This window comes from Patiria miniata, unplaced genomic scaffold (assembly GCF_015706575.1).
Source record: "Patiria miniata isolate m_02_andy unplaced genomic scaffold, ASM1570657v1 HiC_scaffold_1, whole genome shotgun sequence".
Taxonomy (NCBI): Eukaryota; Metazoa; Echinodermata; class Asteroidea; order Valvatida; family Asterinidae; genus Patiria; species Patiria miniata.
The window spans coordinates 28,348,898-28,365,204 of record NW_024037047.1 but is presented as its reverse complement, the minus strand read 5'-3'; the positions used below and the strand labels follow the sequence as shown (position 1 = coordinate 28,365,204).

The following is a 16,307-nucleotide window of genomic DNA, read 5'->3' as shown; positions in this document are numbered from 1 at the left end:
AAAAGGGGCGCTACGGTGCGGCGCAGCAGTTTGACAACGAAGGGTGCAACCCTGTATTAAAATTCCCATAGACACTTGTGCTAAATGCCAATACTTCAAAATTCTTTTAAAAATACTCAGAACTCTCACAGGTATTTAAGCTGCACAGCAAAATGATGATCATCATGTCATCTTTCATTTTCTTTTCATTTTTTGGTGGGTTGACCACTGACTTTTCGAGATATTCTCACCCAAAGACGACGACCCCTATTTTCCCCAGAGCGGAAAAGTAGGCATCTTGAAAAACGATCCCTCAATAACATGGCAAAATAGTGCCACTTTTGAGCCCAATTGCATCCAAAATGCTCAGAATAATTTAAAGCCCCCAGTCCGGGCAAGAGTTTTATTGCCATATCTCTTCAATTCCCCAATTGGATTACTCTCAGAATTACTCTCTAATATAGAATATTTTGAGGGTATAACTTTTATTCATGAGCTCGACGGCGGATGGGTTAAGACCTATTTAGGGCCTACCGGTGTACATCCCGAAGGGATTGGGCCCAAATTATTTGGGCAAACTTTGAAACACTACGGACAACGTACATTCGAGTGTGCTATTTTATTACCGTATAAACATTGAATACCAGGTAAAATATCATTCATCCTTCATGCTAAGCCCTGTTTGCATTTTGTCGCACGTATGAATGTATTACTTCGAAGTACATGTATCATGGTGGCACTGTATTCATGGCATTGTTTAGCCTAAATTCCCGTCACAATTATAATTGTTGATAAAAAAACAACAACTTGCTTGTCTGACCCATATTAGAATATGACCCATAGGCTTTAACGTAGTCACCATGTAAGGCAATGTAGGCCTACTGAGTACTAGTAATCGTGATATAGCAGTTGGCATAGACAGACTATAGATTGCAATGAAAGTTTAAACCGTCACAGTAAATTGGCTATAAACGAGGAAATGCAAGATATCCAAAAAGAAAATATTGTATGTGTATAGCCTTCAACGCATATCATTCTTCTCCATTTTCACCATGAAGGGATATATTCACACAAGCGTGGCCATGTATTACAGCCGGCGGCAGGTACTGCCAGGTTGGCGTTCATGGCCCACAGTAACGACCTCGCCGCATGAATAAGCAAACTGTAAAGCTATCCTCGCTGAACTATTTTTGTGGCGAGACAGAACTGGAAAAACGTTCGCCTTTCTCCACACTAGTTAATAGAGGGGAGAGTCGCCATCAGTTTGATCCAGTTTTTGATGCCGTTAAAATACGTCTCTGATCTAAACTCTGAGTTTCGCACGAGGAGACATACCCATTGGGACACGCAGACGACAATGATACCAATAATCGTACAACTAGTGACGCTCCTGATGACGGGTGGAAACTTGGTTGGCAACTGCATGGTTGAAGGTGAGTGGCTGTGGTTATACACTTGGGACTCTTGTACTCATGGACCTTGAGTGCTCAAAAACATGCAAAACGCAATCAAGCCAACTTTGCTCACTCTTTAGCGGACAAAATCCTCTAAAATTATCAAGAGGCAAATACAAGGTCCTGAGTATTTCAACGATCAAGTTTGAAGTCTCAACTCAACTTTGAAAGGAAACATTTTTTGTCCTCAATATTTTGCACCTGGGAGAGAAGTCAAGTGGTATCAATGTGAGGACAAAGACTAGACTAGTACATGTTCAACCATGGTCCAACGGTTTGAAAAGACTGACCTCTAATTCATTAGTCTGGTGGCTGACTATGGAGAAAATAATGGGAAAAAATGTTGCAACCTGACGCCACTTTTTCTTCATATATCATCTCAATGAAGGTCATTGCAAGGAGCAAGGTTGGATAAAAATGCAGTACACTGATGCCACTCTTTTTTCTCACAGTCACATCGTTGGAAATATTCACGCCCTAAACTAAAGCATCGTTCCAACTACAGCATTATATGGGATTGTCTCAAGTAGAGTCGGGAGACTTCCCAGACTGGGATCTTGAGTGCAGAAAAGAATGCAAAACAAAATCTTACCACTTTTATTCACTCAACCGACAAAACTCTCCAAAATTTTCATGAGGCAAAGACAAGGTCGTCAGTATTTCACCAGCCAAGTTGGAGGTCTCAATTCAATTTTCAATTGGAGACTTTTTGTCCGACATGTTCACAGTGTGGATTCGTAATTCTGAATCCACACTTTGTAACCAGTGTAGGCCTACCATAACAGATTCGTAGTTCCGAATCCACACTTTTAACAATAGTGACGTCATAGCAATGGTTTAAAGAGACTATAACACCAGTTGTTTCTTTCGACACAGTTGATTAATGCCGTACTAAAGGGGTGTTCGACTGGTTGTTTCATTTGGCAGTCTGTTTCCTTGTATTGCATGTTTTCACTAACTTAAGTTTTGGGACTCTCATACACAGTATTGAGAGTCCCAAAGTTACGGACAGGATATGCCCCAACTGTAGGGGAGTGTCCCATTGGGCCGGGTCATTGCTACACTAATAAATACAGACTACTGAAACAAGGGATAGAGTTTAGTATTCTGAAAGTATAGTAGGTCTTTATATTGACGCCACTTTGCTGATAATGGTTTGGACACAAAGTAGGCCTATAAGGGAAACCGGGAATATTTTCAGATCATTTCAGTCGAAAGTAAGTAACATACATGACGTTAAAATAAGCTAGACTTTGAAAACCCAAAGAATAAAATTCATACAAACTGAATAACAAAGAGAAGTATGCCGGGTCGTCTGTTCGTTTCACCCGGGCGCATTCCTTTATCAGAGGGAACACACTCTCTCTTTGTGGTAGCGCACGTACGGCCTCAAGCTAACAACCGTTTGGGAAAGTGCAATCCAGGATTTTCGATATTTGCAAGCTCACCGCTCACCAGATGGCCACTTGTCACACAATCATCGGTTGTTCTCATCATTTGCGACGCGTAAATTGTAACATTTAAACTTGCCATTAGCTATTATGACTAATGTGCACGCATGATGATAATTATACAGCAATTATAAAAACAAGTATGTATGGGTATAGGCGGGGACATCCGGGAACTTCTTACATTTTGCCTTGTCTAGTTCCTAGACTTTTTTTATTTACAACTCAACAGTTCTTGGGTCTGGAGTGATGAATGGTAATGCACCTATCAGATGTCTCCCTATACCCCTACCCCTACCCTACCCCCCCCCCCCCACGCTGTCCGGGTCTTATGTCGGGGTTTGGCCACGTTTTTTAAGCCCCAGGGTGGACATTTTGGTCTGGCATTTTTACCATTGGTGCACTAGATTTGAAAGGCAGCAATCAGTTCAGTGCGCTCCACCTTTATATATCGGATATTGTCACTTAAATTTCGCGTAGGGGTGGGCGATTTTGTCACTTCAAAAGTGAATCCCCATCACGTCTTAGGTGGGGCTGCCTGGAGGGGGGGACAACATTGATACACGCATAACTCATCACAAATAACAGCTTAACCAGAAACTCTTTAGGACCGTTGTGCTCTTACTTTGAATGGAAAAGAAGCAAACTGTCACCCGATGTTCACAACCACGCATACAATTAGAAAACACGACAGAAAGACGGTTCAACTGTACCATTTTGGGCAATAGTTACAGAGTTAGACCTACGTTATTGCTGACACAGAGGGCTCGCTTGTGTAAAAAACAAACAAAGGGGGGGGGGGGCTTGATCCACTATTTAAAATAATCCTATTTGGGGGATTTGGGAATATGTTAGCCACCGCATGCATGGAACCAATCTAAATAGGCCTATTTATGTGAGACTTTCATCTACACGTGTCATGGTAAATACGATTATGGTGGGGACCGTCGTGTTTACGGTTATTGCGCTGTGCTACTCCAAACCACTTTACACAGATCCTTCGCATTACGGCCATTTTGAGGTATATTTATGTGCTTTTGTATTCCAAATGGATTTTTACGAGTAGGGGCCTAAACCTTCGTGTAATCAAAAAACACCCCATAGATGGCCTCTCAGAGCAAATGGTCTATTGTTAATGCGATTTATCTGTTTGTTGCCGTTTCTAGCCCAAACCAACGCTGGCCAGAAATTCGTATTTGCCTTCGCCGAGAACTACCGGCCGAATGCCGACCCGACGGTCCTCATCACCAACATGTCACCGCTGGACCACGCCATCGTTAGCGTCACCATCAAAACGCCTGTACACGGGCTGCTGCAGATTGTCACGCTGCAAGGGTTCGGTCACACGGAGCAAGTCCCGCTGCCGAGGGACATTGTCCCGGTCAGTCCTGAGTTGGACATGGTGGCCGTCATTATCGAAGCGAACGATACCGTGAGCGTGTACGCCATTAACGACGCACACGATCGCTCCATGGATGGTTTCACCGTGCTACCCGTGAGCTCCCTGGGCACTGAGTACTACGTGGCGTCCTACACTCCCTCGCTACGCTCCCAGATCGTTATCGTGGCCATAGACGATGAAACTGAGGTTGAGATTGAACTGTCCAACACCGTCATGTACAAAGATCGCAATGTGAAGGGAGGGGATACTATCTTGGTGGACGCCCAGCAACATGATGCTTTCTTACTGAGCGGACGAATGGATCTGACAGGGACAAGGATTTATGCGAGATCGAATCATCCCATTGCCGTGCTGTCCGGCAACCGATGCGCGTTCCTTCCAATCGGTGTCAATTCCTGCGATCATCTGGTGGAGATGCTACCGCCATTCAGTCAGTGGGGGAGGCAGTTCGTCGTCATGCCATTCATTGGCCGATCCACGGGGATCATCTACCGCGTCATCGGCGGCCGCGACGGTACCGAGATCACTGTGAACTCGCAGAGGATGCGAGTGAACCAGGAGCACTACCTGGAGTTCGAACTGGCGGTCGGTCAGAGCGACTTCGTCGAGTCGCACAACCACCCCGTACAGGTGGTGCAGTACACCAAGGGATACGACGCGGATGGTGTGAGTGGCGATCCTGCTATGAGTATCGTGCCTCCGATGGAGCAGAGCCTCAACACGGTGAGGTTCCCGACCTACAACACCACCAAGGACATGCAGACCGTGCATAACTACGTTAACATCTACGCTCCCTGCGCGGAGATGTACTACGGCAACTTGACCATGGATGGCGTGGTCATCCGCGAGTTAGTGTCGGCGGAGCAGCGCATCGTCAGGGTGGATAGCTCCGCCTACTGCGGCGTTGGGCTGTACCTCACCCACGGGGTGCACACCATCGCGCCGGCAGCTCAAGGAGGGGAAAGCTTCATCGCCCTGGCCTACGGCTTTGCCGACATGAACTCGTTCGCCTGGCCCGTGGGTCTGGGGACCAAGGAAATTACTTGCCTGTATCCGGGACTCGACGGGACTCAACTGGAATACTCCTGCAGCAGGACGCTAGTTGTTCAACGCGTTCCCTGCAATATGTCGGAGGTTGTCGACGGCGAGGAATGTAAAAATGTAGATTGTGTCCCAAATGGTAAGCATTTTAATTGTGTGCAAGATCCAGCCTTCGGTAACTCTCATGGCAAATGTATAGCTGGCTTTTCTTGGGAAAAGATCGTTCACATACACCGGAAGGTACGGAAGGATTTTGCAGGATTTAGGAAGTTAAAGCCGAGCCGGCTCAATCAAGTTTAACAGTTTCACTTAAAAATCAATATAAAGTTCTGGACTTCAAGAGGGATCCTGATAGTTAACGGTTAAGGAAGGACGACGACCCATGCGATCTATTTATCCTCGTGTGATCTATGGCTTATTCTTGTAACAAACAGATTTTGTTTTCTTGTAACAAACAGAGTATGTCATCTATATCGCAGCCGGGTCTGCTGTCGTAGCCCTTATCCTGGTGAAACTCCTCAGCCATTTTGTCATCCAAAGAACAAAGTAAGAATGAAGTATACACTGCAAAAACTGTAGTGTTAATTTAACACCATTCGGTATCTATATAGGACAACACCAGTAAAATTTAACACCAGATGGTCCTATAGATACCAATGGTGTAAATTTAACACTCCAGTTTTTGCAGTGTAGTGTGTTTAAAAATAATACATTTAGAGAAAAAATATTTAAAATACGACCTCCTACTTTTGTTTAAATAAAAATTTACATACGCTTAAAGAATGGTTATTTCTCAACACAATGCTGTTTTCCCTATTTCATTTTGGACACCTACATCCAGAGATGTAGACAGTTAACTGGAAGGGATGATATGTCAATGTGGTCCAATTTGCAGCAAAGTGAATGAAAGGAGATCAACACGCAAGCAATTGCTCTTATATTGATTAGGAACAACCTAAACTTATGCTCCAATGATTGTAAACGAGTTAAATAATCAATGAATCATAGGTTCCAACTAAATATTGATTGGCAAATAGGTAAGTTGGCCAACGGAGAGATTACTGGCATGTTAAACTAAGGTTTCAGTCATGAACTCTTCATTTGTATTTGAATGCTTGTGTGTAATCTGTAATCCTCACTACGCTCAATAGCTTCCAATGGCATTCCATAGACAGCTATAAAAATGGGTTATTTTATTAAAACATGCACAACTTCTGACAGCATGGATCAATTTTCAGTATTTTTTTTCAAATGAGTGGAAGAACATGCTCTTTAAAGACGTGCTTAATTGGTGTATCAAATTTGATTGCTTTGAAGAAAAACACTTAAATTCTGGGTCACTTTCTTTGTGACTCACCCTGTATAGCCAATAGCACAATGCAATTCCAGTACGGTGTATCGGTGCCAAAACGTACAATATTTGCTGTAGGCCTAAACTGAATACCTTATCTGTTCCCTTTTGGACAGACCCCCCAAACAACTAGCCTTCGGGCAAATCGGCTTGAAAGACCAACCACCGGAGATTGCCATCCACGATGGGAGCACGCGGGATGACTTCCTCCATGGTGACAGCAACCGCGACTTGAGCGAGACATCCAAGACACTTCGCCCGCCGTCTCCTCCGCCTCAGCGGCGATCATCGATCAGGTCAGAGAGGGCCGAGAGAATGAGACGCAGTTCCCGTACTCCATCGCCCTCACAAGGTTCCCGTTAGCAGGAGCTACGCTGAACGAAAATTCTCTGCTGATCACGACATGGCTGTCTACTCTGAAACAAATCTCGACCTTTCGTTTTCATTCTTACACAACGGTCGCCATGTTTCTTGTTGCCTCAAAAACATGTTTTCCTGTAAGACAAAATAAAAAATAACAGGCAATGATATTTTGATTAATAGATCAACTTAAATAATGGTTAATACATGAGGCCTTTTAAGATGTACAGGATGTTAAAACATCTTCTTTGTTAATTTTCTTTTTGCATATTAAAAATTAAGACAATTTGTGACAGGCTTAAAATCAATGAAATATCGGTGCAAACTTACACAGATTTTTGCAGAATTATATTTAAAAGGTAACCTTCACTCTCGGTGGAGCACATTGGAAAGTACGATTTGTTTTGATAAATCTTACCCCGAGGAGCCTAACTCTTCAGGCACGAAAAAGGCTACATGGAACACGCTCTCCTATTGGCTAACAAGCTCCATGGAAAAAAAGAGACCTCGTACAATACATTGAGAATCATGAATATTCAGTGTGTAGGAAAACGTCCAAAGTCTACGCAGACAATCTGATTGGCTGATGACATGTGTCCAAATAGTATAAACGTAGTTTGCCAGGGTAGTCTAGGCCTATACGACGTAGACAAGTAAAATCACCTGGGCTATAGCGTGGAATATAAACCTTATTAAAGTGGAAGCCATTTTCGATCGTGTTCCCTGAATCTATTTTATAAATTGTAAACTGTTGACTGGGATGGTTCCAGACTACTTTATGATTGGCGTGCGTTCCAAGTCTCGCTTTCGATGTTTTTATTTTAAATGTGGCTTAAACATTAATTAGAGTATGTTAATCGCAATTTAGAAGATTCATCAGAGTGCACTGGCATTAACTTTTATTTGATTGCTTTCATTTCTCGCAGGTTCCAAAATTGAAGAGTATTGTTTCGGTTTGCGGTAACACCATGTGGTAATAACTACTGTCGCTCAGTAGTTTTTAGTTCTGATAAGAACTTGTCCTGCTTATTACCAACTTTCGCTAAGTAGTTTTTAGTTCTGATAAGACAAGTGCTACTTAGTTCTACACGAATTTGTCTTTGGTCTCAACGTTTCGACTAGCATGATCTAGTCATCGTCAGGGGACTGTGCATTAACTCCCCCAACTCGTAGGTTGGCGTAGCGGTACTTTTCTCACCTTCCACCGCTGTGACCCGGGTTCGAATCCTGCCTCGGCCAATATATGGATTTGGTTTTCAGTCCCTGCCTGAGTCCGTGGGTTTTCCCTAGAACGTCATTCTGGGGATTTCCTCCCACCTCTAAAACTGTAATTTGTTCTCACTGTCTTCTCCCTACAGGTTTCTTTACAGGCTAGATCGAGCTACACAGTGCCTATAAGGGCGCTTTTGAGGAAGCCTTGGTTTCATTACCAGAAATGATTAATATTAATAATATGAATATGGCTGACTCGTGATAGTCTTGGGCCTATAGACCATTTTCATGTTGCAGCCATTTGATTTTTTTGCCATTCAAATCAATGTAACCAAAGCGAGGCTGGAGGGAAAAATAGTCTGGTTCCTTTTTACACAAAAACACTATCATTCAGTACTGTTATTGGATACAGGGAACATGACTAAAATGGGAGAAGCATGATATAGGTCTATTGAGGCAGCTGCTCAAACAACCCAACTTCGTTCTCAGGCTCTTCTTGCAACCTCGAAGAAAATAGTAGACAACACTGTGATTTTATTCTCGATGCGTAGCCTATTGCGTGTTTTAATGTTCATTACGAATTACTATGTCCAATCCTACTCGAAAACTATATTCTCTCTTTTCAGTTTGCGTATTATCATAGGTAAAACTGAAATTTAAATTGATAATAATTTCACATTATGTAAAAAGGTATTTGGATAATATGCAAAATGATCCAGTACCGGGCGAGAGCAGCTAGCGGAAGCGTACTGCTCGACGCCACAGGGACGAGGTTGGAAACAACCATTTTGGTGTTTTCTTGTAATATAAAATTTATTTTGGTATAAACTGTAATTGTCTTGTCTTGCTGTATGTAATTTTGACCCCTTTTTCATTTAATAGGCTAAAAGCCCTATGCTCAAACGTTATTCCGTGCTTATAAAGCAAGTCGAAGACCCCAAGGTGTATCAAACGGTTGACGTTGTAAAATTATGTAAATGTGTTCTATAAATTGGAAATTGCATTTTTCTTGGCCTTTAATAAGGAATTATAAATACGATTTTTAAAAACTGTTTAATTATTGTATTTAGACGACATGAGACAATAACGAATTATGGAAGTGTAAGGTTATGTATTCGGACTTATAAGTCTGTTTAAATTTAAGTACAAGAATTATATGGACCTACGTAAGGCAGGTAAAATGGATTTGATAGGGGGCATTTTGTTGCTGTAAATAAACGGCGTAGGCCTAGATGTGAGCGCAATATGAGAACTCCAAATGACAATTGAACTTTTTTTTCAGTGGTTCACCGGCAAAAATAGCGGCTTCAGGTAACTTTTCTTAAGTGTTGTTACTAGCTAGATGCCGGAAAGCTTGTTCAGCTTCAGTTTAGCCCATCGATCTATACTGCCCTATATTCACACGTGCTATATTCAGGTGGTAACGGCGCTTGTCAGTGAAAATCTGGCGAGATGTTCTGTGGTAGTGAATTGCGGATCTTCATCTAAATTGCAGAATTGTTTTGGCGTTTTGTTCCTTTATAACCAGGCCTCAATTTCAGCCACTTGAAAATTTATATAGTTTTGTTCCCTAACGTGGCGCACTTCGAAGCTTGGCAACTTTCCTCGTGTAGTGTTGCCAAACCTCTTTGTTGACAAACCTCAAATTCATGCAGTAAAATACTGGTACTTTTACCTTATTAATGCGTGCTATTTAACCTCTGTGAACAATTTCGGTTTCATAAAATTTAATCCGAAATTCAAAAACGGTGGCGTCCGGAAATTGGGCACAAATTCGCGGAGTGTTCCCTAACGTGGCGCACTTAAATAAAACTCGGAAAATTCCAAATTAACATTTAAGAATTTCTGTTAACTTGAAAAATTCTGATAAATCATTATTATCTCTACTTACATACCCAGCCAGATGTTTGTCAGAAAATCATTTTCTTATTTTTCAGGGTATTTTCAAAGGGTTCACTTTGCACTTGAAAATAAAATCGGAAAATAACGCCAAAATAAATTTTTCTTCTAACTTTGTTACGGGTAAATAAACTCGCGATTTATGAACAGGAGTGTTTAGAACTTGATGAAATTTCACTTTCTGTGAAATTTCAGTTAAAACTTTTGCTCTAGGTAGGCGCTACAGGAGAAAAATCGAAGTGCGCCACGTTGGGGGCCGCGCCACGTTAGGGTACATCAACAATATATGCATCAGAATGTTATAATTAACAATTGTTGACTGCTGTGATGTGATATGATGTTTTGACGGGTGCTATGCAACCCCAGAGAGTGTTCAAAACGTCATATCCCACATGACAGCAGTCAACAATTGTTTTATCATACCTCTGTCTTGGATTCTTTGGAGTTTGATGAAAAAAATCACGAAAACAAACAGCAAGTACTGAAGTAGTAAACACAACAATCATGACAATCGAACGTCAACTCACGTGCATGTCGCGTGCTCGAAACAGCTGATCGTCTGCTGCCGAGTTCGCTGCTCCCGCTCATGAGTGAAAACATGGTGAAAATAGCTTGGGTACCAACGATAAAAGCGTACATACATATAGCACACTCCCTGTGGGATGATATCACGTACGTGAAGTGTGCCATGACTTTTTTATAAACTTAACACGTGATCGTTCCACGCCAATGAAAATATAGTATTGAAGACAGAGGTATAACAAGTACTGATAATCTTGCCAATCATAAAAAGTATGTGACGCATGCGCAGTGGTCTCTGCGTTACGCTGACGCTGAAGGATGCAACCCTGCAAATAAATTCCCATAGACACTAGTGCTAAACGCCCATACTTCAAAATTCTTTTAAAAATACTCAGAACTCTCACAGGTATTTAAGTTGCACAGAAAAATGATGATCGACATGTCGTCTTTCAATTTCTTTTCATTTTTTGGTGGGTTGACCATTGACTTTTCGAGAAATTCTCGCCCAAAGAAGACGACCCCTATTTTCCCCAAAGCGGAACGGCAGCCATCTTGAAAAACGATCCCTCCACAACATGGCAAAATAGCGCCACTTTCGAGCCCAATTGTATCCAAAATGCTCAGAATTGGAAGCCCCGAGTACGGGCCAGAGGTTCATTGCAATATCTCTTCAATTCCCCAATGTTATGGCTCCCAGAACTCTCTAATATAGAATATTTTGAGGGTAAAACGTTGATCATGAGCTCGGCGGATGGATTTAGGCCTATTTACCGGTGTGCACCCTGAAGAGTCTTTGTAAACTTTGCTGTTTATTTCCCCACAAAGCAAGTTGGAAATACGCGTTGTGAAGCGAAAATAATCTGCTCACAACATTAGTAACTCGATACATGCAGAAAGAAGAACAAATATTATTGCAGACGGAAGCCATTCAACAGGACAACTATATACACCGACTCGGTATAATTCCACTTAAATATTCCACTTTTATTTGAGTGTATATGGGATCACAGTATTCATTCTTCAATTATAACAAAAGAGGATCAATGTACAGAGTATAATTATGGCAAATAATGTACCCTAAAATCTTCAAACGAAAGAATTAAAATCCATTTATGCAAGTATGCCACTACAACCCACCTCTATTTTGATTGCTATAATGCTATGCGTACACATATTCCACATTACTTTGAAATGCCATTCTATGCCAGACGGTTTTGAACCAAAAAAAAAATCATATACATTACCGCCAGAAAATACATTTTCAAGTTGTAAAATGAAGCAATGTTCTTATTACATGATTTAAATACTTAGTAAGTTCGAGTAGAAATAATCACAAATATAAAACGAAGTTCAATTCTGTATCATATTTAAAACTCTCACGTGCCGGTAGTTTATACCTTTGGGTAAACTTAGAGGTACTAAACTTAACGAGAAGCGTAATACAAAGCTGAAATTATCACATTTCGAAAGTTGCTCAGAGAATGCCCACTTCATTTCTCTCAAGAAGTTTTGTTACTCAATAAAAAGTTAGCATTGGAAACGGAGTGTGTTATCATGTGAGCGAAGTTGCCCATGGTCTCCTCTACAGGCTTTTTAATTTCTCAAAAAGATGGGGGACGGAGGTTCCACGACTTTCCATCAGAAATAATCCAGGAAATTTCCAACGGGTTTTACTAACTCCAGTGGAACAAAGCATGCTTCATTTTTTTTTACGGCAACATAATCTAATTTCTGTCACTCTAACTCGTTTACAGCAACACCAGACTCAACATTTTTCGAACTTTCTCGGACGGAATTTCCGGTGCCAGTTTTGTTTGTAGTTTTTATAATACGGTGAACTCTCCTCGTTAAAAACCAATCTGATTTAAAGGGAAAGAAATACAGCTTTGTGCACAGAACACACACAAAAAAGAGCCCAACATTTTGTACGGACAATTCTGCACGATTCACAAGAGTCCTGAAGTAAAATGATGCTTTTTACATATTGCTGCAGTATCTCGCTCAACACAAAAAAAGATAGTGCTTCAAACCGAGTGCATTGTATCTAACTTCCACTAATTACACAGAATAAAACAACTCCTGGCTTTCTATGATTATCGTTGTAAATGTGTGTCCAGATGGCATGGGCATTTCTAGGGTTTCAATTTCAAAAGAAACTAAACTCCACACGCACACTACCGGAATGGACCGATCCAGTAAGCTCCGCCCAGTGCACACGTGGGCAAATTAACACGTGCTCCTCTCCAATGCCACGCTGCATTTTCCTTCCGCGCGCATCATACGCGCGTGCACGCATGTCGGACTTTAGTGCACGCGCGTCAGACATAAATCACGGCTGTGATTGGTCAGAACACCATGGGGCGGTGCTTACTGGATCGGTCCATTTATGAACTATTACAGTAAGTGGATAGTCTTGCATATAGGCCTTCTGTACATTCAATATTACATTACAGATCACATAAAACGGTATGCATATAATTATTTCATCGAAGTTTACAGTTTCAAATTTCATTACAGACAAACTTCCATTCCTCGACACACAACACACAACCACACCAGTTTTTTTCTCGGTATTATTACACCCTACAACTTTGGACATTAGATATAGTTTTGCTGATGATTTTTTTTTCTGTACAAGTTACAGCAAATTTCGCTGGTACCTGGCGAACTCTACTTGGGAATTCTCCTTTGTGTGAATAGTATTAACAATTAACTACTGTATCAGTTGAACTAGCCCCACAAATAAATGTGGCTCAAAAACCGATATTCCTCCGTTTGTGAGCCACACAGTGGTCCTGTGCTATTTATGGGGAAAAGTTGATTTTGAGGAAATCCAATTTCAGTTCTATTTTTTTCACTTGATATTCACCATGGAAGATACTTGCCTGCTTATTAGCCAGCAAAAATAAAATTCTGTTTCGGTAGTTGTTTAGTTATCCTGTAATTTTATGGCAAAATTTACAGTGAGTTTGTCCAAAAAAGAGTGCAGTAACTTTCTCTGGGTCACAGGTCATGTACACTTGACCTTTTAATTTTCCCTGGTTATTAATGATGTAAGTATCTTCCATATTGACTATGAAGTAAAAACAAAAATAGTCCCGATTTCAATTTCCTTAAAATCAACTTTCCCACAAATAGCATATGACCACTATGTAGCTCACAATATGGAGGAAGTCCAGTATTTGAGCGCCATTTATGGGCTACAGTCGGGCCAGGTCACATTTCTTCAAGGGATTTTGATTTTAAGATGGACAAATGTATCTTCTAACAGTCACAATGGTTTACTATTGAGCGAACACAACCGAAACAACTGGTACTGCTGCTACTCGCAATCACTGACTTCCAAGCAGTGAAATGGCCGGGAACCAGCTAAACTTTACAGTACTTGAAATCTAACGACTGCCAACAATATGTAATAAATCAAGTCTCTTATTATCGTCGGATATGTAACATTTACAGGAAAAAAACCCGACAAATTTGCTTGCATATCACTGACTTCTTCCACTTATTCTTGCTTGGTTTAAATAACCAGAACGGATAAATTATAGTAGTCTTTGACTTGCCACGAAATGTTCATGTAGTCCAGAGAAGATAAAATTCAAATTAGACTTGTTTCACAACTTTTTTTGGTAACTTACACTATTTCCTTGACCATTAAAACGAGCATCATCTACCCATCAATTTTGAAACCTCACTCGGTTTTGACATCCTGATGAATATGGACATTACTTAGGTGATCCAACAACAGCGAGATACTAATTTTTTATTTGTGCGAGACTTTTTAAATGCCTGTAACTCGAAAAGTAGCCCTAGCAACCTTGGGCACTTCTTGCTAGATTGCTTGACCAACAATAGTCTGGAAAATATTAAAACATTTTTTTCTTAAATATGTGCAGTGGCTTTCTATTGCACACACGGAATCGGACACAAAATGGCTTCAAAGTGCCGAGCACAAGTTTTTCAAACCATCACCACAATGCTACTTTAAAAGTGCAATTCATAAAATTTGAGTATTAATCCATTGAAGAGTTTTTTAAACTTGTCCCGAGGAAAATACTTTTGAGCCACGCTTTGCTAGGCAATGAAATGGAAACAAACAAGTTTTCCCACCAGGCATTTGAAACTAAGCCCAGACGCAATAAGCCAGTTCGGTATCTCCTTCGAACCTCCCCCCCTGCCCTGCAAACAGGACACTGGGATACTCTGATGAGCTTCACATAATCTTGTGAAGGAAGTGGCCTATGACCTATGTATAAAGCATCTGGCTGCAGCTGTTCAAGACCGCAGTTAGACAATGTGCGCAAATGCTATCCGAAAACTTCCCATAGAAATGCGCACATTCCATACCGGAGGTGATTTCTGTTTCATTGCCGACCATGTGGACAAAATTTTGAGCGTCGCATGATGCAATCCAACCGTTCGTGATTCGAAACGGAGCCTGAGCAAGTGACGGGAATTGTAAATTCACAACACAGATAAGTTTTACAGAATTTCCTACATTATTACGCTTTTCAATGACCAAAAAAAATCTCTAAACTGGAATAAAAGAGTAATGAATCAGTCTTAACGGCCATTTCAAACCTTGCAGAGTCATGACCTTGATAATTCGCAGGTCACTGGCCACGCAAAATCCAACCAATCGGAGTGTGAATTCATCAGAGTATCCCAGCGTCCTGTTTGCAGGGCGGGGGGTACGAGCGAAGGTATCTCGATGAAGTAGTCCAGGTCAAAGGTCATTCAAGATAAACTCACTGACGCGATGTAACGCAAACACCCATTCTGCTCGTAATTAACGCGCAAGTGTTGTGCAACCGTCACTTTGCGAGTTTAAGCGCCTTTGATGGGCGTTCGATTATCACAAATGACATGTGACCTATATTATCATGCACAGTTGAAATACGAAACTGGCTTATTGCAATATGTTATTACTGGTGTCATATTAATGAAAAGTTCTTCAGTCCCTTTTAAATATTGACTCATATTCGAGCGATTCAAAGTACAGGCAAATGTTGACCTAGATGTGAAAATTGCCACACATATGTAAAAAAAAAAAACGCTGAAAATCATGTAAAGTTGGTAAGAAGCTGTTTGGTAAGAAGCTGTGAAAGCCAGAAAATGCATAGACGTCGTGCAATACCAAACTAATTGTCATCAAAATTATAAACTAATAATCAATCCTTGTAGGGGAAAAAAACAACTTTCCAGATTCACTAAAAAGAATGTGCTTCTGTGGGGCTAGCGCCCCTTGAGCAAAGATGTTAACTCTTTCAGTGCCCGCGAAATTTGAAAAGTTTAACCCTAAAGCGCCCAACTTCGAGCGTTTTTGTTAATTGTTCAAAATTCTGTAAAAAAAAAAAGTAAATAGGTTTTACTCACTAAATTTGTTGTTGTTACTCTCTGGTATATCCTTGATATATTGGTAAGTCAAAAGTAGTCACAAACATAGTGATACACCCTGAAACACTGGCCTGAACACAGGGAGATTCCGCACTTTTTGCAGAAAATACGAGATTTAGTACTGCGCCCTCTCGCAAGAACTCGAATGAAAAAATAAATACAGGTCGTACATGCATGAAAATGGTACCATTAGAAAGAGCAAGAGCGCCCCCTTTTGATAACATATTTACTCTACCTCGTAC

General features: G+C 41.1%; 1 protein-coding gene and 1 long non-coding RNA gene across 2 annotated transcripts; both read left to right on the top strand.

Annotated features, from left to right (window-relative positions):
* The first annotated feature begins 826 nt into the window (after positions 1-826).
* LOC119727679 (IgGFc-binding protein-like) lies at positions 827-9,499 on the top strand. The gene is made up of 4 exons (XM_038199681.1): positions 827-1,412; positions 4,048-5,463; positions 5,783-5,870; positions 6,792-9,499. Exons 1-4 carry the CDS (start codon positions 1,259-1,261, stop codon positions 7,036-7,038), a joined length of 1,905 nt encoding a protein of 634 aa, XP_038055609.1. The 5' UTR covers positions 827-1,258; the 3' UTR covers positions 7,039-9,499.
* A 2,108-nt stretch (positions 9,500-11,607) lies between these two features.
* On the top strand, positions 11,608-15,853 carry LOC119727672. The gene is made up of 2 exons (XR_005270994.1): positions 11,608-14,819; positions 15,372-15,853. It is a non-coding gene; the product is annotated as an uncharacterized LOC119727672 (long non-coding RNA).
* The last annotated feature ends 454 nt before the right edge of the window (positions 15,854-16,307 follow it).